At 44.1% G+C, this 20,166-nt stretch overlaps 1 protein-coding gene across 19 annotated transcripts in view; it reads right to left on the bottom strand.

Moving 5' to 3' along the window:
* Nucleotides 1-20,166, bottom strand: part of TNRC6A (trinucleotide repeat containing adaptor 6A) — a 218,311-nt gene that overhangs the window by 97,332 nt on the left and 100,813 nt on the right. For 5 of the 19 annotated variants that reach the window (XM_031002608.3, XM_031002610.3, XM_055365514.2 and 2 more), the window contains exons 1-2: nt 1,632-2,337; nt 1,165-1,212 (exon numbers count right to left, since the gene is read on the bottom strand). The exons of 10 other annotated variants lie outside the window; for them this stretch is intronic. In XM_031002608.3, the coding sequence (XP_030858468.3) occupies nt 1,165-1,212; nt 1,632-1,636 (53 nt within the window). In that variant the 5' untranslated portion in view covers nt 1,637-2,337. 4 more of the 19 variants (XM_055365523.2, XM_063700046.1, XM_055365521.2 and 1 more) reach the window with 3 other exon arrangements.

The raw sequence follows: 20,166 nt of genomic DNA, 5'->3' as shown, positions 1-20,166 counted from the left end.
CACCATCTGAACACATTCTTTAACGATCACCTGAACAGATTAGTATCTTATGAAACTCAATAGGCCAGCAATTTGGAACAATTCTACGCGGTGCAAAATATTCAGACGATTTGAAATGTGAGTGTTAAAAACCCCAACGTAAACCTAAAACCCGCAATCATCGAGAGCAAACTACATTAAAACCTGAGATAGGAGAAATTTCATTTTATTTTCAACAAGTGAAAAAAAGAAAAAAGAGAAATTTCATTTTATTTTCAACAAGTGAAAAAAAAGAAAAAAGAAAGCTATTCACAGATTTGGTTAATTGGCTAAGTTTCCCTGAGTGTCCCAATATGATGCAAAAGAAAAAGGGGAATAAGAAAGGAAAAGACGGTAGGAAAGAAAATGAATGTGAAAAGGAGTTAAATACAGTACAATTCCTTGATGCTTAAGCAATTACAGCTCAATGAAGCTAAATATTTCCATTCCATAAAGACATCGTTTAAAAAAAAAAAAAATTCTCCCTTCACGGTGATGCAAAAGCAGCAGGGTCCAACAGGAACGATAACCTCTTCTGGAGAAAAGATTTTTAATTATTTTACCAGCTGATAAAAAGAGCACACACCGAACATGGACAGAAATGGAGTTTCGAAGGAAAACAAAACGCAGCTTATGCTTGGTAAAGTTCAAGGACAAAACTGTGTCCAATGCAACAGAATCCGCCTGACTACAATGTATGGGGGGGGGCGGGGAATGCGAACACATAGTATCTTTTTATAAAAGCAACAATTTGAGCTACAAAGTAATAACGGGGAAGCCAAAACAGTTTGACAGCCCGCCATAAGGGCCGCCCCAATCATGAGTCACACAATGCCTGCAACCATTTACAATAGTAATTAATGCACAAGTCCCCTAATTAAATTCTAAAAGGGTGAGAATGCTTTAACTAAGTTTACAAGAATTGCTTTGCGCTTTTTTTTTTTTTTTTTAAAGAAAGAAACACACGCGTAATTACGCATCTCCCCGCAATCCCTCCAGTATTCCCCCAGGCCGCTTCTCCCGAATGTCTGCTCTCCGGGTGCGGAAGAAAATGTCACGGGGGAACTTCTCAACCCAGAAAGGGCGAATCGGAGTAGAAATATACGATTATCGTGGGGCGGGAGACGGAAAGCTCGCCCATCTTACCTGCTAAGATTTCTTTCTACGTCTTTGGTAGCTTTAGCTTCCAATTCTCTGAAACAAAAAAACAAAAACAAAAACAAAACAAAAACACACACACAAAAACGAGATGCGCGTGAAAACGGAGCTGCTGCGGCAGAGGCTCGCGCCGGGGCCGGATGGGGGAGGGGAGAGGACGGGGGGAGGGGGACTCACAAAGCTGCGGAGCTGCAGCCCGGACTGCGGTCCCGCGGCGCGGGCTAGGCGCAACCCCGGCCTGGCCCCCGCGGCGCGGCGCGGCGCGGCGCAGCGAGGCTCCCCCGGGCCGCCCGCTCGGCCTCCGCAGCAACGCAGCCTGCGCCCTCCCGCCGAGGCCCGAAGTCTCGGGGACGCCCGGCGCCGCCGCCTCTGCTGCCGCCGCCGTCGCGGGTTGCGGGCCCTGCGGCAGCGCCCGCGGCTCCTCCCGCCCGGAGGGAGGCCCTTGTTCCGCTCACCTCATGTGTGTAAAGTGCACGAGCAAGTGGGGCGCGGCGAAAGAGGCTCGCGAGCCTCAAGCCCTCCGCAGCGCCGCGGGGAGAGGCCCGAGCCGCTGCACCAGCGCCATTTTCTACACCGACCCGCTGCCGCCGCCGCCGCCGCCGCCGACACCGCCGCCGCCGCAGGCCCCAGACCGGAAGTGAATGCCCCACTCGGCAACCCCTTCCGGGGGCGCCACGACCACTGGCCCCCAAGATGGAGGCCCTAGCAACTGGAGCCGCAGATTGGGCAGGTCCTTGGCAACCGCCCCGGCGTGTCCGCTGCACCCGGCCGGACCTCCCTGGAGGTCACAGCCTTCGAGGCGCCCCGCGGAGTGGCTGGGGGGGCCTGCGGAGTCCCGAGTCCAACCTTTTTCGGTGCGGCCGGCTCCGGTCTGACCGAGGAGGGGAGTCCCTCCCCTCCTCCTCCTTCTTTGCTGCGACACAAGTTTCCTACCCGCCGCCCGGGCCCTCCCCCACTGACACACGCCAAAAAAAAAAAAATTGCCTAAAACGCAAATTTTACCCCAACTGCAGCCTGATGAGCCCGCGCGGCTTTTGAATTCAGCCACTTCTAATTATTTTTGACCTTGGGCCAGTTATTTAACCTCTCTGCTTCTCTGTTCCTCCTTAGGTAAAGAATGCATACCTGAGGCGGGTTGTGAGGCTTAAAAGCGATTTTTATCCACCGACCTTTGACTCAGCAGTTCCGCCTGCACGGATTTTCTGCTCAGGAAATAATTCTGGGTATCTGCAAATATTTCACCATCGAGATACTAAGCTGTGGTATTGATGATGGTGAAAAATTGCAAACAGCCAAAATGTCCAGCGCTACTCGATGGCTTCAAAAACAGCTACTGGCATGTATTAGGACACTGTAAAAATGATGTGGAGGAATAATCCCGGCATGGAGGAAATGGTTGCAATAGAATAAATGAAAAAGCAGGTTCCAACGTAGCTCACACAGTAAGAAACATCTTAGTGTAGACACAGTAAGATACATACATGTAGATAGACTAAGATATGTATATATGTAGACACATGCATATGTGTACATTAAAAGTATACATACCTACATGTAGATACAATAAGACATACATATCTGCAGGTAGATACAATACACATACATGTAGATACAGTAAGATACATATTTTCACTTGCGTGTGTTCTTTCCAACCTCTCATCATGCTTTTTCTTCTAATTTAAAGATAATTCCTCCTCTGTGCTTAAAATCTATAACCTTTACTTTCTCAGAAACCCCACTCTGTGGATCATCCCATTCTCCTTTTTCTAACCTAAGTTCTTCAACTGGCTTTTTTAAAAAATTTTTTTATTATATTATTATTTTTTTTAGGCGGAGTCTCGCTCTGTCTCCCAGGCTGGAGTGCAGTGGCGCGATCTCCGTTCACCGCAACCTCCGCCTCCCGAGTTCAAGCAATTCTGCTTTAGCCTCCCAAGTAGCTGGGATTACAGACGCGCACCACTGCGCCCAGCTATTTTTGTGTTTTTAGTAATGACGGGGTTTCGTCATGTTGGCCAGGCTGGTCTTGAACTCCTGACCTCAGATGATCGCCCGCCTCGGCCTCCCAAGGTGTTGGGATTACAGGTGTGAGCCACCGCGCCCAGCTTCAACTGGCTTTACAACATGCTTGAATCTCTCCCGTTAAAAACAAACAAAACTTCCCTAGACATGTTGGGTTCCTGTCCTCTCCGATAGGTTAAGCTAGTGAATGAATGCACAGAAAGTCATGAAACATATGCACCAAAACGTTAACTGATTATGACTTTTTTTCATTTTCTTCTTTTAGTGTATCTGTTTTTTTCTTTTTTGCGATGAGCATATAAAAAACACTTTTTTGAAAAAAAAAATCAGGTTTACAAAATATAAAACGTAGTGGGCACCGAATAAATGCTAGTGACTTTCCTTTTCCTGCTATCATCCCTGAGGTTCACTTACCTACACACATATTTGTTTTTCTTTCATAATCCTTTCTACTTAAAATGTTTAAAAGTTACTATGGTATTTCATTAGGAGTTTAAAAATATGAACATATACGTATGGCACAATATGCTTTCATACCAGGTTTAGGAATAATTTTTCACAACAACATAAGGCAATGAAAACAGTCATATTTATCAACATTTGCACAGCTGTTAAGATTGGCTGATTTTTTTTATTAGACTTTTTTAGGTTTTAATGACTCAGTGATTCTTAATTGGGACAATGTTGCCCCCATCCCTACCCCTGGGGACATTTAGCAATGAACTTTTTGGTTGTCACACTGGATGCTACTGATTGGTATCTGATAGCTACAGACCAGGGATTCTACTAAATATTCTATGATGCGTAGGACAGTCCCCTACAACACGGGAGTATCTGAACCAAAATGCCAATAGCACCAAGGTTGAGAAAGCCTGGAACTAATTCCCAGCTCCGGTGAAGCTAATAAGATATGATTTCTTGGCCAGGCGCGGTGGCTCATGCCTGTAATCCCAGCACTTTGGGAGGCCGAAGTGGGCAGATCATCTGAGGTCAGGAGTTTGAGACCAGCCTGGCCAGCATGAGGAAACCCGGCCTGTACTAAAAATAAAAAATTAGCCAGGCATAGTGGTGCATGCCTGTAATCCCAGCTAATTGGGAGGCTGAGGCAGGAGAATCGCTTGAACCCAGGAGGCAGAGGTTGCAGTGAGCTGAGCCTCACTCACTGGAGGTTGCACTCCAGCCTGGGCAACAACAGTGAAACTCCACCTTGGGGGAAAAAAAAAAAAAAAGATGTGATTTCCAGAAGGTTTGTTGACAGTGATTGGACATCCCATCTGAGCCCTCCTGGGCTGCAATGTAGAGTGTTCTATATGAGGTCATGCTAGTCACTTTTAAATTATCTCTTACTTAAACTTGGTGCATACATCGAAGAAAAATGACAATATAAGATCAGCACTGATTCCTTATGTGGGACCCTCTAAGGGATCTTTTCCTGTTACTATCTTTTCTTTTTACTAAATAATCATTCTCTGTACTGAATATTTCCCATCACCACACAAACTCTAGTAACTTTCATTAAAAAGCAAAAAGCCCAAAACTCCCTTGATGCGTCATTCCTCTCCAGCTCCATTTTTCTGCTCTCGTTCCCAACAATGCTTTCTTGGGAAAGTGTTCAACACAAGCACCTTCCACTGGCTCTCCTCCTTCTCCCAGCTCTCTTTAACCTGATATCCCCATCCCTCCTGCAAAACTGCTCTTATGAAGGTCGCAAGTGACTTTGAGGGTGCCAAACTCAATGGAAACATGTCTGTCCTCATCTTGATTTACTTCTTAGCTACATTTGCCACAACCTAACTCTCCCTCCTTCTTAAGAGAGTCTCTTTGCTAGGCCATCTTGACGGTATATTCTTCTGGAGTTCTTTTTACCTCTCTAGCCATTTTTTTTTTTTTTTTGGTATCTTTTGCTAACATCTTCTGTTTTATATCAAATAAATGTTGGAGATCTCCCCACTCCCAAGACTTTGTTCCAGACTTCTGTTCTTCCCCCTTCTCTACTCTCTCTTTAGGATGGGTAATCTCATTTATTCTCTTGTATTTAAGTACTCTCTGAATGCAGATTACTCTCAGATTTAAACCTTAACCGTTGTCTCACCTGTGTACCCCTGAATGCCAAAATGACAATTCACTCACACAATATTTATTGAGCACCTACTATGTGCCAGGCACTGTGCTAGGACTGGCTCCTCTGGTTCTTGTGAGGAACTACAGTGGTGGATGAAGTCTAGCAAGGCAGACAGATTTGTTGTTTTTTTTTTTTTAGGCATAGTCTTGCTCCGTCACCCAGGCTGGAGTGCAGTGGCATGATCTCAGCTCACTGCAACCTCTGCCTCCTGGGTGCAAGCGATTCCCTTGCTTCAGCCTCTCCAGCAGCTAGGATTACAGACGTGTGCCACTACACCCAGCTAATTTTTGTATTTTTAGTAGAGACGGGGTTTCACCATGTTGGCCAGGCTGGTCTCCAACTCCTGACCTCAAGTGATCACCCGCCTCGGCCTCTCAAAGTGCTGGGATTAGGCATGAGCCACCGTGCCTGGACGATTTTTTTTTTTCTTAAGCAAACAAAAAGTGTATAATTACAAACTATGGCAAGTGCACAGAAGGATAGGAATGTTGCTCTAAGAAAGTGTAAAACTAAGGAACACAACATTGATTATGCAACAAAGAACGTTTCTTTGAAAATGTAAAGCTTCACCTGAGAATGGAGAGAGGAGCTGGGGAGGGGAAGAGGAGGGAGTCTCAGGCTGGAGGGTTACATTTATGGTTACATTTGTGGGTTATCAGTGCGGAGGGAAACAGGCTTCATATTGTATTTGGCTTTAAATCTGCCAGACCGAGGCAAATGGATTGCTGGAGCTCAGGAGTTCAAGACTAGCCTGGGCAACATGGCAAAACCCCATCTCTACTAAAAATACAAAAATTAGCCAGGTGTGGTGGTGTACATCTGTAATCCCAGCTACTCAGGAGGCTGAGGTGGGAGGATCGCTTGAGGCTGGGTCAGGGGGTAGGTTGCAGTAAGCCAAGATAATGCTACTGCACTCCAGTCTGGGTGACAGAGTGAGATCTTTTCTCAATAAATAAATAAATGAAACTGCTAGTGTTGTCATTTTCATTTTACTTGCATCAATCCATTAGGAATGGAACCAGAAACAAGGTCCTGTAAAGAGAAACAGGCTGTACAAATTTAATTTTAAATAAGCCCTTTTTCTCCATTTGTCTTTGTTCCTGTGGCTTTTGAAGTTATCAGGACAAAGATGTTCTCTAACTTCTCCTCCTTCTCTTACTGAGAAGGGCAAATGATGAGCCTAATACTTTGGGAATTATGTACTTGAAAGAAAAGATTTTGTTTTCCTCCCAAGGCTTTACCAAACAGCATTGTGAGACATATAAGTATTTTTTTTAGGCAAGGCTCATGCATAATATTTTTAAATTTTAAAATTCTTTCACAGTAATGTATAAACATGAAAGTGGATATGAGTTCCTGGAGAGAATTTATTTATTTATTTATTATTTATTTTAACAAGGTCTTGCTCTGTCGCCCTGGCTGGAGTGCAGTGGCACGATCTCAGCTCACTGCAACCTCCACCTCCTGGGCTCAAGTGATCCTCCCACCTCAGCCTCAAGTAGCTGAGACTACAGCCGCAAGTCACTGCACCTGGCTACTTTTTGTATTTTTTGTAGAGATGGGGTTTCACCATGTTGCCCAGGCTGGTCTCGAACTCCTGAGCTCAGGTGATCCACCTGCCTCGGCCTCCCAAAGTGCTGGGATTACAGGTGTGAGCCACCATGCACAGCCAAGTGTATTTATCTTATTTAACTAAAATGTATTTGAAAGTTAATATATGCCAGTCAGGCTCTGTTCTAAGTGCTTCACAAATATTAATTAATTATTAATTGTTGCTTTCACATAGCCATGTGAGGTAGAAATATTATCCCCACTTTGCAGATGGGGGTAATTAACTTGCTTAATGTCATATTAAAACAGTAAATGATAAAACAGGCAAACAAACAAATAAACACTCAAGTGATTTGCTTCCAGAGCCCACTACATTACAGAACTGTTTTTCTTAACCATATTAGATCCTACACCCCTTTTGATAACAAATGTTTTGTAACACCACCTCTTTCTATCCCAACATGATAATCATGGATAATTATGTCTTAATTTACCTAAGACATAATTTCACAATACATACATATTGACATCTCTGATATAAAAGAGAAATAAAAGTAACCATAATAAAATAAAATGTCTTTCATTATGTAAATGTTTGGAAAAGGTCTACACTAGCAGATGCAGTGGGGTAGCTAGGTCTTGACACCTATGTGTACTATCACTACTATAGATAGTCACAGCAGGGATGAATTGATTACTCACACATCAAGAACTGTAGTTATGCTGGAGATATAATTTTTCTGGAATGGAGAACAACTCTCAGTCAAGTTCTGAACAAATAGAAACAGTTCTCTCTCAATTTATGTGATAATTGCATTACTGGAAATTTTGCAATAATTAAAATGGAACAACAAAAAAAGTTAGGTATTCAGATAATTATAAACATCCCTTTTACCTATGTGAATGTCCAGTGAGGGAGGAATTCCTCATTTTGTGGAATTAACTCTGTCCAGCATCCACAACTTCTAGCCACTGACTTTTTTTTTTTTTTTTTTTTTTTGACAGAGTCTTGCTCTGTCACCCAGTCTGGAGTGCAGTGGTACGTTCTTGGCTCACTGCAACCTTCACCTCCTGGGTTCAAGTGATTCTCCTGTCTCAGCCCCCCAAGTAGCTGAGATTACAAGCTCATGCCACCACACCCAGCTGATTTTTGTATTTTTAGTAGAGACAGTGTTTCGCCATGTTGGCCAGGCTCATCTTGAACCCCTGACCTCAGGTGATCCTCCTGCCTCAGCCTGCCAAAGTGCTGGGATTACAGGCATGAACCACTGCTCCCTTCCACCATGGACTCTTAATAGCACACGTCTCCCCTCAACCAAAAACACTGCAGTCATTTCCCCCAAACCCTCTGGGGAGTGGAGGTGAAGTGTTACTTATTGAGAACCATTGCTGTGGAGGATGAGAAGAGCCAAGGAATGAATCCTGGAAAATCTGATACTGTAATGAAGAAACCAGCAAGGCAAGAGAGAAACAGGATGAGTGTGGCATAATGGGCCCACGTAATATCTCCTGGGTATTTCAGGCTGACATGTCAAAATTTAGCCTCCTCATTCCTCCCTTGACCCAACCAACACTCTATATAGACCTGACCCTTTCCCAGTTTTCCCCCAAGTCGGTAATAACACCACCAGTCACTTAGCTGCCCCAGCCAGAAACCTAAGTGTTAGTTCTGACTCTTCCCTGCCTCTCATGCAATGTATCAGCAACTCGTCTGGTCTCTAATCTGCTTTCTTTGTCTTCTCTTCCTGTGTTTCTCCACTGCCATACCGTAGAACACTCCGAAAACTCCAAAGATTCATTCTCTTTGCCTCTTTTTTGTTGTGGTGGTATAATTCGTATACAATAAAAGTCACACTTTATTTAAGAGTTGTGGCTCACACCTGTAATCCCAGCACTTTGGGAGGCCGAGGCAGGTGGATCATTTGGGGTCAGGAGTTCAAGGCCAGCCTGACCAACATGGTGAGACCTTGTCTCCACTAAAAATACAAAAATTAGCCGGGTGTGGTGGCGGGTGCCTGTAATCCCAGCTACTTGGGAGGCTGACGTAGAGAATCACTTGAACCCGGGAGTGGAGGTTACGGTGAGCCAAGATCATGTCACTGCACTCCAGCCTGGGCGACAGAGTGAGACTCTGTTTCAAAATAAATAAATAAATAAATAAATAAATAGTTGGGGTCTTGCTCTGTCACCCAGGCTAGGGTGTAGTGGCATAATCATAGCTCGTTGCAGCCTCAAACTCCTAGGCTCAAGTGATCCTCCCGTCTCAGCTTCCCAAGTAGCAAGAATGAGAGGTATGTGTCACCATGCTCAGCTAATTTTTTTATTACTTTTTATAGAGATGGGTTCTTGCTGTGTTGCTCAGGCTGGTCTTCAATGCCTGGCCTCTAGTGATCCTCCCACCTTGGCCTCCCAAAGCACAGGAGTTACAGGCATACTCACACTTTTAAAGTGAAAAATGTAATGCATTTTGACCAATAAATATGCCCATGTAGCGATTACCACAATCACTATATAGAACACTTTTATCACTACAGAAAATTCCCTTGTGCCCCTTCTCAGTGACTCACCTGCTGTCCTCCCACACACACCTACCACCAGGAAACCACTTTTCTGATTCACATCACCACAAATTAGTGCTGTCTGTTTTAGATCCTCATATAAATGAAGTCATACTGTGTATATTCTTTTGGGCTTGACTCCTCTTGCTAAACGTGCCTGTGAGAGTCATTCATATGATTGCATGTATTAAGTTCGTTCCTCTTTATTGCTGCCAAGTATTCTATTGAATGGATATACCACAGTTCGTTTACTCATCCTTTTGTTTTAAAATAATAATAATCCACTTCCCGGGCTGAAGCCATCTTCCCACCTCAGCCTCATGAGTAGCTGGGACCAAAGGCATGCACCACCAGGCCGGGCTAATTTTTGTATTATTTGTAGAGATGGGGTTTTGCCACATTGTCCGGGCTGATCTCAAACTCTTTGGGCTCAAGCAGTCCACCCGCCTCAGCCTCCCAAAGTGCTGGGATTACAGGCATAAGGCATGGCACCTGGCCCTACTATCATTATTGTTTGTAGAGACAGGGTTTCATCATGTTGCCCAGGCTAGTCTTAAACTCCTGAGCTCAAGGGATCCACACACCTCAGCCTCCCAAAGTGCCAGGATTACAGGCATGAGCCACCGCACCCAGCCTCTTCCTTGTGTTAATTGACATTTGGGTTGTTTCCAGTTTGGGGCTATTATGAGTAAATCTGGTATGAACAGTTCTTGTACAAGTCTATTTTTGTGGACAGTGGGCATGTGTTTCTATTTCTCTTGGATAAATACCCAGAAATAGAATTACTGGATCACAAGGTAAGTGTATATTTGACTATATAAGAAACTAGAAAACATGTCTAAAATGGTTGTACCCGGTTGCATCTCAACCTCATCAAGAGTTCTAGTTGCTGCCCCTCCTCAGCAGCTTTGCAGGTGTTCATTCTTAGCCCATCAAAACCGTTCTCCATACAGCAGCCTTAATTTTTTTGAGACAGTCTCGCTCTGTCACCCGGGCAAGGGTGCGGTGGCATGATCTCGGCTCACTGCAAGCTCCACCTCCCGGGTTCATGCCATTCTCCTGCCTCAGCTTCCCGAGTGGCTGGGACTACAGGTGCCTGCCACCATGCCCAGCTAATTTTTTTGATTTTTTTTTCTGTTTGTTTGTTTTAGTAGAGACGGGGTTTCACCGTGTTAGCTAGGATGGTCTCGATCTCCTGACCTCATGATCCGCCCGCCTCAGCCTCCCAAAGTGCTGGGATTACAGGCGTGAGCCACTGAGCCCAGCCCAGCCTTAATTCTTTTTCTTTTTTCTTTTTTTTTCTTTCTTTCTTTCTTTCTTTTTTTTTTTTGAGATGAAGTTTTGCTCTTCTCGCCCAGGCTGGAGTGCAATGGCGTGATCTCGGCTCACTGCAACCTCTGCCTCCCAGCCACAAGTGATTCTCCTGCCTCAGCCTCCTGAGTAGCTGGGATTACAGGAGCCTGCCACCATGCTTGGCTAATTTTTTTGTATTTTTAGTAGAGACGGGGTTTCACCATGTTGGCCAGGCTGGTCTCGAACTCCTGACCTCAGGTGATCCGCCTGTCATGGCCTCCCAAAGTGCTGGGATTACAGGCTTGAGCCACCACACCCGACATCTTTTTCTTTTTTTGAGAAAGGGTCTAGCTGTATCACCCAGATGGGTGTGATCACAGCTCACTGCAGCCTCCAATTCCCAGGCTTAAGTGATCGTCCTGCCTCAGCCTCCTGAGTAGCTGGGGCTACAGATGTGAGCTGTCATGCCTGGCTAATGTTTATTATTATTATTTGTAGACAGGGCCTTGTTATGTTGGCCAGAGTGGTAATTTTTCTGAAAAGGAAAGTGAGATCATCTTCTTTTCTGCTTAAAATAGTAGAAAGGATTTCCAGGGCTCTCGATTTAAAGCCTGATACCTTTAACATGTTCTATAACATCTCCCTGATGTTATCTTATAGTCCTTCTCTCTTGCCTACCATGCCTCAGACAAGCCTGCTCCTCCTCATCTTTCCCCTCTCAATCCAAATGTAACTTCCTCAGGACTTTCCTGACCAGCACCTGCCTTAACTCAAAAGGTCTCCCTCCCAGTTGTATATTCTAAAGACATCCTCTACACCTTCATAGCATTCATCACATTTCTAATGAAATATTACTGTCGCTTGTTTAAATTTTTTTTTTTTTTTGAGACAAGGTCTCACTCTGTTGCCTGAGCTTGAGTGCAATGGTGCAATTATAGCTCACTGCAGCCTTGAACTCCTGGGCTCAAGTGATCCTCCTGCCCCAACCTCCTGAGTTGCTGGGACTACAGACGGACACTACCACACTCAACTAATTTTTATTTATTTTTAATTTTTTTAATTTTTTTGAGATAGGGTCTCATTCTGTCACCCAGGCTAGAGTACAGTGGCATGATTGCAGCTCACTGCAACCTCTGCCTCCCAGGTTCAAGTGATTCTCACCCTCAGCCTCCTGAGTAGCTGGGATTACAGGGACCTGTCACCACGCCCAGATAATTTTTATATTTTTAGTAGAGATGGGGTTTCACTATGTTGGCCAGGCTGGTCTTGAACTCCTGACCTCAGGTGATCTACCCACCTCCCAAAGTGTTGGGATTACAAGCGTGAGCCAGCAAGCCCAGCACCAACTGATTTTTAAAATTTTTTGTAGAGCTAGGATCTCCCTACATTGCCCAGTCTCAAACTCTTGAACTCCTGAACCTAAATGATCCTCTCACCCTGGCCTCCCAAAGTGCTATGACTACAAGTGTCTGCCACTGCCCCTGGCTTTGTTTAATCTTTGGTACTCCTGATTTTTTTGTAAGCGCCAGGAGAGCAAAGGCCATATCTGCCTAGTCATCAGTACATCTCCTCCTCTAGCACAATGCCTAGTACATATTAGACCCTCAATAATACTTATTAAATGAATAAATAATTTTCCATAGTCTGCTTATCTCTTTTTTTCCTTTTTCTTTTTCTTTTTTTTTTTTTTGAGACAGAGTCTTGCTCTGTCGCCCAGGCTGGAGTACAGTGGTGCGATCTCGGCTCACTGCAACCTCCGCCTCCTGGGTTCAAGCAATTCTCCTGCCTCAGCCTCCTGAGTAGCTGGGATTACAGGCACCTACCACCATGCCCGGCTAATTTTTGTATTTTTAGTAGAGACACGGTTTCACCATATTGGACAGGCTGGTCTCGAACTCCTGACCTCAGGTGATCCGCCCGCCTCAGCCTCCCAAAGTGCTGGGATTACAGGTGTGAGCTACTGCACCCAGCCTGCTTATCTCTCTCAATCCAGAGATCCACATCACCACCAAAGAGGTCTTTCTAACTAGTTAATCTGATAAGGTCCTGCTGGTGCTATGAATTCTTGAATGGCTACATTCTATAGAATTATATCTGAAACCCCTTGTGTAGCGTAAAAGATTCTTCAAGAACTCTTGCTACCTAACCTGCCATATTTCTGACAATCCCTATATTGTGCTTCAGCAATAGTGAATTATTACTAGTTTATTGTGTTTTTCAAAGCCTCTATGACTTGAACATGTTATTTCCTCTGAATGGAAGTCCTCTCCTATTATGTCTACCTAACAAACTCCTGCTTCAAAGCCCAGTTCAAATGCTACCTCCCTTGGTAAGCCTTCCCTGAAATGCTCTGGATCTCATAAGAATACAGATGTGAGTCAAGTACCAATAGAAATATAGCTATCATTCCCGCCCCCTCCTATTCAGGTGGAAACACAGTCCTCTGAAAAGAACGCCTTGAGCATTTAGGGCTGGAATCTCACATGCTCTCGTGAGATAACTCATTTTATCCAGGCACTGCCAGCAGAGAAGGCTTCTGGGAGTGGAGACTTGTCTGCTGCATTCAGTGTTGTATTCTCCAGTACCTAGAGTAGTGCCTGGGAAGTATTAAGCTTGGAATTCATATTTGTTGAATACGAAGAATGAACAGGCCGGCCGTGGGGGCACATGCCTGTAGTCCCAGCACTTTGGGAGGCCGAGGTGGGCGGATCACCAGGGATCAGGAGTTCGAGACCAGCCTGGCCAACATGGGAAACCCTGTCTCTACTAAAAATACTAAAAATATAAAATTAGCTGGGCGTGGTGGCACGCGCCTGTAATCCAGCTACTTGGGAGGCTGAGGCAGGAGAATTGCTTGAACCCAGGAGGCGGAGGTTGCAGTGAGCCAAGGTAGCACCATTGCACTCCAGCCTGGGTGACAGAACAAAACTCCTTCTCAAAAAAAAAAAAAAAAAGAAAAAAAAAAAAAAAGATGAACCTTGTCTTTCTTCCAAGGAGTTAAATGACGTGACAACAAGCATCGTTGTTCTCCAGTTTCTTACCCTGTTTGTTAATATCATGACTGTCAGCAAGAATTGGATTCTCCTAGACTTCTGCATGGTCTCTGGGATCTCCTGGGTTTTGCTTTATCTGACAAATGCAAATAACATTCTTTCCATGATGCTCGGGCCTGCCGCCAGATCCACCACAGGCACATTCGTTGTTTCACCGAGGATAAAGTGGGTACTTCTGCCTCTTATTAGGTCCTTTGGATATTCATTGCTAAAATAATCATTGGTTGCTTCCCTACTTTTTCTGATAATGGTGCCCAGCTTTTCCTTAGAGGCTGTCCTCCTTTGCTCTCAGTCTATGAATTTTGCTACATTGGAAAATGTACATTGGAGAATTGGAGAAATGCTACATTAAGCATTCTTATATGTAATGATTCTTATACCCACTGATTAAGTAGAGGATAACTTGAACATTAAAATAAATAATGAGGCCAGGTACAGTGACTCATGCTAGCTACTCGGGAGGCTGGTCAGGGAGGTTCACTTGAGTCCAGGAGATCAAGGCTGCAAGGAGCCTGATTGCACCACTGCACTCCAGCCCTGGGCAACATTGTGAGGCCCTGTCTCAATAAATAAATAAATAATAGCAATTATCACAATAACATAGGAAACTGTGTATCTATACAGACAGAAATAAATGTGTTTATTTATTAATCAGTTCATTTATTCATTCATTCAAGTTTTCTTTTTTTTTGAGATGGAGTCTCGCTCTGTCGCCAGGCTGGAGTGCAGTGGCACGATCTCGGCTCACCGCAACCTCTGCCCCCAGGTTCAAGTGATCCTTCTGCCTCAGCCTCCCGAGTAGCTGGACTACAGATGTGCACCACCATGCCCAGCTAATTTTTGGTATTTTTCGTAGAGACGGGGTTTCACCATGTTGGCCAGGATGGTCTCTATCTCTTGACCTTGTGATCTGCCCACCTCAGCCTCCCAAAGTGCTGGGATTACAGGTGTGAGCCACCATGCCCAGACTTTTTTTTCTTTTGAGAGAGGGTCTCACTTTGTCACCCAAGCTGGAATGCAGTGGCGTGAACATGGCAGCCTTGACTGCCTCCCAGGTGCAAATGGCCCTTCTGCCTCAGCTCCCCAAGTAGCTGGGACTACAGGCGTGCACCATCACGCCCGGCTAATTTTTGTATTTTTTGTAGAGGTGGGTTTTCACCATGTTGCTCAGGCTTGTCTCAAACTCCTGGCCTCAAGTAATCTACCCGCCTCGGCCTCCCAAAGTGCTGGGATTCCAGGCGTGAGCCACTGCACCCAGCCCATTCATTACATGTTTGATGAGGAATAACAGTTTCTGTTTCCAGCCAACGTGAAGTAACTGGAACTGTATTTACCCCTCCCTCCTGAAACGGCTAAAAATACAGACAAAATTTATAAAACAACTGTTTTCAAAACATTAGACATCAAGCAAAGGAGGACAGTGAGCCCCAAGAGACGGGAAAGAAATGAGGTGGACCTAATGGTTGCCCTAGATGACTGCTTGAGGAGAGTTTCCAGGTACTGGTACAGTGGCACAGGAAGGGAAAACCCAAGCACAGTGGACTTCTTGAGTTGAAGCAATGTAGCTCGGTGTCTGGAGAGACCAAAGTGGCTAGTTTGCAGGTCAGAGTACCAAAGAGGAGAGAACCACACAGATAGAGAATTCCAGAGATCTATGGATGGTCATGCTTGGGTCTTTAGCTAAAAACTGTGTAGTACATGCATGCCATAAAACTACTCAAGAATGGGCCAGGCACAGTGGCTCATGCCTGTAATCCCGGCACTTTGGGAGGCCAAGGTGGGCAGATCACTTGAGGCCAAGAATTTGAGACCAGCCTGGCCAACATAGGGAAACCCCGTCTCTACTAAAAATATGGAAAAATTTAGCCAGGCTTTGTGGCATGCACCTGTAGTCCCAGCTACTCGGGAGGCAGAGGCAGAAGAATCACTTGAATCTGGGAGGTGGAGGTTGCAGTGAGCCAAGATCATGCCACTGCACTCCAGCCTGAGAGACAGAGTGAGACTCCGTCTTAATTTAAAAAAAAAGAAGAAGAAGAAAAAAAAGAAACTACTCAAGAATGGAAAAGAACCACCCAAAATGATTAGAAGGAACAGTATCTGGGACTCACAGAGAGCTTGGAATAATTTCTGATCCCATCAGGCAGAGTAGAAAACCTTGTAATTCACAGGCATTAGGTATGGTACTTAGGAGGGTTTTCCATCAGTGGTGGGACAAAGTTAACTCTTAACAGATGCTGCTCTGGTTGTGCCCAACAAGGCTTAAAAGGAATTTCTGGCCAGGTATGGTGGCTCATGCCTGTAATCACAGCAATTTGGGAGGCTGAGGCAGGAGCATCACCTGAGCTCAGAAGTTCAAGACCATCCTGGACAATAAAGTGAGATCTTGTCTCTACAAAAAATTAAAAAATAAAAATTTTAAAAGGAAGGGATTTCTAAAAGGTTCAATCTGCATTCAAGAAATTAAGTGTATTCCAGAACAAATCTGTAGAACATTTATATAAATATAAAAACTACAGAGGCTGAGGCAGGCAGATCATGAGGTCAGGAGATCGAGACCATCCTGGCTAACACGGTGAAACCCCGTCTCTACTAAAAATACAAAAACTTAGCCGGGTGTGATGGCGGGTGCCTGTAGTCCCAGCTACTCGGGAGGCTGAGGCAGGAGAATGGCGTGAACCCGGGAGGTGGAGCTTGCAGTGAGCCGAGATCACGCCACTGCACTCCAGCCTGGGCGACAGAGCAAGACTCCATCCCAGAAAAAAAACAAAAACAAAAAAACTACAATGTACCAGATAAGCAAAAAAGTAGGAAAATATTATTGAAATGAGGAGAAAATTTTGCTCTTTGAAACTGACCCAGAAATGACACAGGTGCTAAAATTAGAAGAAAAGGACATCAAAACAGTTATTAGAGCTGTATTTCATATATCCTAAAAGTTAAGCAGAGCCCTGAAAGATATTTTAGAAAGAAAGACTTAAACTTCTGGAGGTAAAAACTACAATGTCTGAGAAGAAAAAAGCACAGAATTGGATAAGATTAACAGCAGGCTGGGCGCGATGGCTTATGCCTGTAATCCCAGCACTTTGGGAGGCCAAGGCAGGTGGATCACCAGGTCAGGAGATCGAGACCATCCTGGCTAACACAGTGAAACCCCCCATCTCTACTAAAAAAAAAATTAGCCGGGCGTGGTGGTGGGCACCTGTAGTCCCAGCTACTCGAGAGGCTGAGGCAGGAGAATGGTGTGAACCTGGGAGGTGGAGCTTGCAGTGAGTCAAGACTGCGCCACTGCACTCCAGCCTGGGCGACAGAGTGAGACTCCATCTCAAAAAAAAAAAAAAAAAAAAAAAAGATTAACAGCAAATCAGGCACTGCAGAAGAAAAGATCAGTGAACCTGATGACATAGCAGAAGAAACTATCTAAAGCAAAGAAGACAGGGAAAAAAACCCCAATGTGAAATGAACAGATCACCAGTGAGCTGTGGAACAACCTATGTGGGTTATAGGAGACCCTAAATGAGAGAACAAGGGACTAAAAGAAGAATTTAAAGAAATAATAGTACAATTTTCTCCAAGTTTCATGAAAACTATAAACCACAGATCCAACAATGTCAGCAAGCCCCAAACAGACACACACATACCCACACAATGTGAAGAAAATGACACCAAGGCAAATCATAATTGAATCGTTTAAAAACAATGATTAATGGCCAAGTGCGCTGCCTCACGCCTGTAATCCCAGCACTTTGGGAGGCTGAGGCGGATGGATCGCCTGAGGTCAGGCGTTAAAGACCAGCCTGGCCAACATGGCGAAACCCCATCTCTACTGAAAATACAAAGATTAGCCAGAGTTGTAGCACATACCTGTAGTCCCAGCTACTCAGGAGGCTGAGGCAGGAGAATCACTTGAACCTGGGAAGCAGAGGTTGCAGTAAGCCAAGATCATGCCACTGCACTCCAACATGGGTGACAGAGTGAGACTTTGTCTCAAAAAAATAAAATAAAACTAAACTAAACTAAAATAAAAACAATGATTAAGAGAAAATCTTAAAAGTAGCCAGAGACAAGGCATGCTATAGACCCAAGAGTAAAGGTAAGGATGACAGCAGACTTCCCATTAGAAACACTGCAAGTGAGTAAACAGTAGAGCAATATATTTCAAGCATTAAAAGAAAAAAGGTAACATATATATATATATATATATATATATATATTTTTTTTTTTTTTTTTAGACAGAGTCTCACTCTGTCACCCAGGCTGGAGTGCACTGGCATGATCTCTGCTCACTGCAACCTCTGCCTCCCAGGTTCAGGCAATTCTTGTGCTTCAGTTGTCTGAGTAGCTGGAACTACAGGTGCCTGCCATCATGCTCAGCTGATTTTTGTATTTTTAGTAGAGACGGGGTTTTGCCATGTTACCCAGGCTGGTCTCGAACTCCTGGCCTCAAGTGATCCAGCCACTTGGCCTCCCAAAGTGCTGGGACTACAGGCAAGAGCCACTGCACCCAGCTGAGATTTTTTATTACCTGCAAAAGTACTTTCAAAATTGAAAATGAAATGTAGACTTGAGCTGGCACAGTGGCATACACCTGTAATCCCAACTCTTTGGGAGGCTGAAATGGGAGGACTGCTTGAACCCAGGAGTTCAAGACCAACCTGGGCAACATAGTGAGACCCTCACCTCTACACACACACACACACACACACACACACACACACACACACACACACACGGTGGCACATAACTATGGCCCCAACTTCTCAAGAGGCTGAGCTGGGAGGAGCCCTTGAGCCCAGGAGATTGAGGCTGCAGTTAGCCGTGTTTGTGCCACTGCACTCTAGCCTGGGTGACAGAGCGAGACCCTGTCTCGAAACAAAATAAAACAGAACAGAAATAAAGATTCTTCAAGCATAGAGAATCTGAAGGAATGGTCACTAGCAGATTGTATTACCAACAAAAAGGGTAAAATTAACTTCGTAAAATAAACTTCTTCAGAGAGAAGGAAAATGATATGAGACGGAAATCTAAGTATACATGAAAGAATGTTATCTACACAGGTAAATATGAAACATTTTTCTTATTATCTAAATGTCATTAAAGAGAATTGACTGTTTTAAACAAAAATAATACAAATGTACTGAGGCGTTTACAACATATACAGAGTTAAAATGTAAGACAATAACAGCACAAAAACTAGAACGAGAGAAATAGAAATCTTGTCATATGATCTATTTACCAAGGGGTATGCTATTGTTTAAGGGTAGACTATGATAAGCTAAGAATGTATATATAAGCCCCACCCCAACCAGCAAAATAACACAATATGTGTTACAGCAGCCGGGTGTGGTGGCTCATGCCTGTAATCTCAGCCCTTTGGGAGGCCAAGGCAGGAGGATCGCTTGAGGTTGCAGTGGTCTATGATCATGCTACTGCACTCCAGCCTTGGAGACAGAGGAACACCGAGTCTCTCTTAAAAACAAAAAAAGTTACAGTTCATAAACTAACAAAGGAATAAAATGGTATTAGGTAAGGATCCACCTTCATTCTCCTGCATGTGGATATTTAGTTTTCGCAGGACCATTTGTTGAAAGATGTTTCCCCCCATTGAATGGTATTGGCAGTCTTCAAAGGAATAAAATTGAATCATAAAAATTACTGAACTAAAAATATTAAGAAAGAAGCCAGGCATAGCAGCTCATCCCTGTAATCCCAGCAATTTGGGAGGCTGAGGCAGGAGGATCGCTTGAGCCCAGGAGTTTGAGACTAGCCCGGGCAACATAGTGTGATTCCATCTCTATTTTTAAAAATGATAAAATAAAATAAAATAAAAAGTATGCAAAAACAAAAAAAGGAAAACAGAAATGAAGAACAAATGGGACAAATAGACAATAATAGCCAGAATGTAAGTTTAAAGTCAGCTAAGTCACATAAAATGAAAGGTCCATATAATGGAATACTACTCAGTAATAAAAAGGAACTATTTAAATACATAACATGGATGAATTTCAAAATAATAATACTGAGAGAAAGAACTCAGACTCCCCCAAAAGGACAGATTGCATGATTTAATTTATAAAAAAGTCTAGAAAATGCAAATTATTCTATAGTCATAGAAAGAATGTCAGTGGTGCCTGGGGATGGGGAGATTGCAGGGGAAGGGTGAGAGGAAAAGATTACAAAAACGGAGGAAAATACTTTTGGGGATGATGGATATGTTTGTTTTCTTTATTGTGACGATCGTTTCACAGCTCTCTCTATATATGTCAAAATTTATTAAATTACACACTTTAAATATGTGACTCAATAAAGCTGCCTCAAAAAAAGTCTGATGAGGGCCAGGCGCGGTGGCTCATGCCTGTAATCCCAGCAATTTGGGAGGCCGAGGCGGGATGATCAT

Source organism: Gorilla gorilla, chromosome 18 (genome assembly GCF_029281585.2).
Source record: "Gorilla gorilla gorilla isolate KB3781 chromosome 18, NHGRI_mGorGor1-v2.1_pri, whole genome shotgun sequence".
Lineage (NCBI taxonomy): Eukaryota > Metazoa > Chordata > Mammalia > Primates > Hominidae > Gorilla > Gorilla gorilla.
The sequence above is the reverse complement of the archived record's forward strand: the minus strand, read 5'-3'. Positions and strand labels throughout refer to the sequence as shown.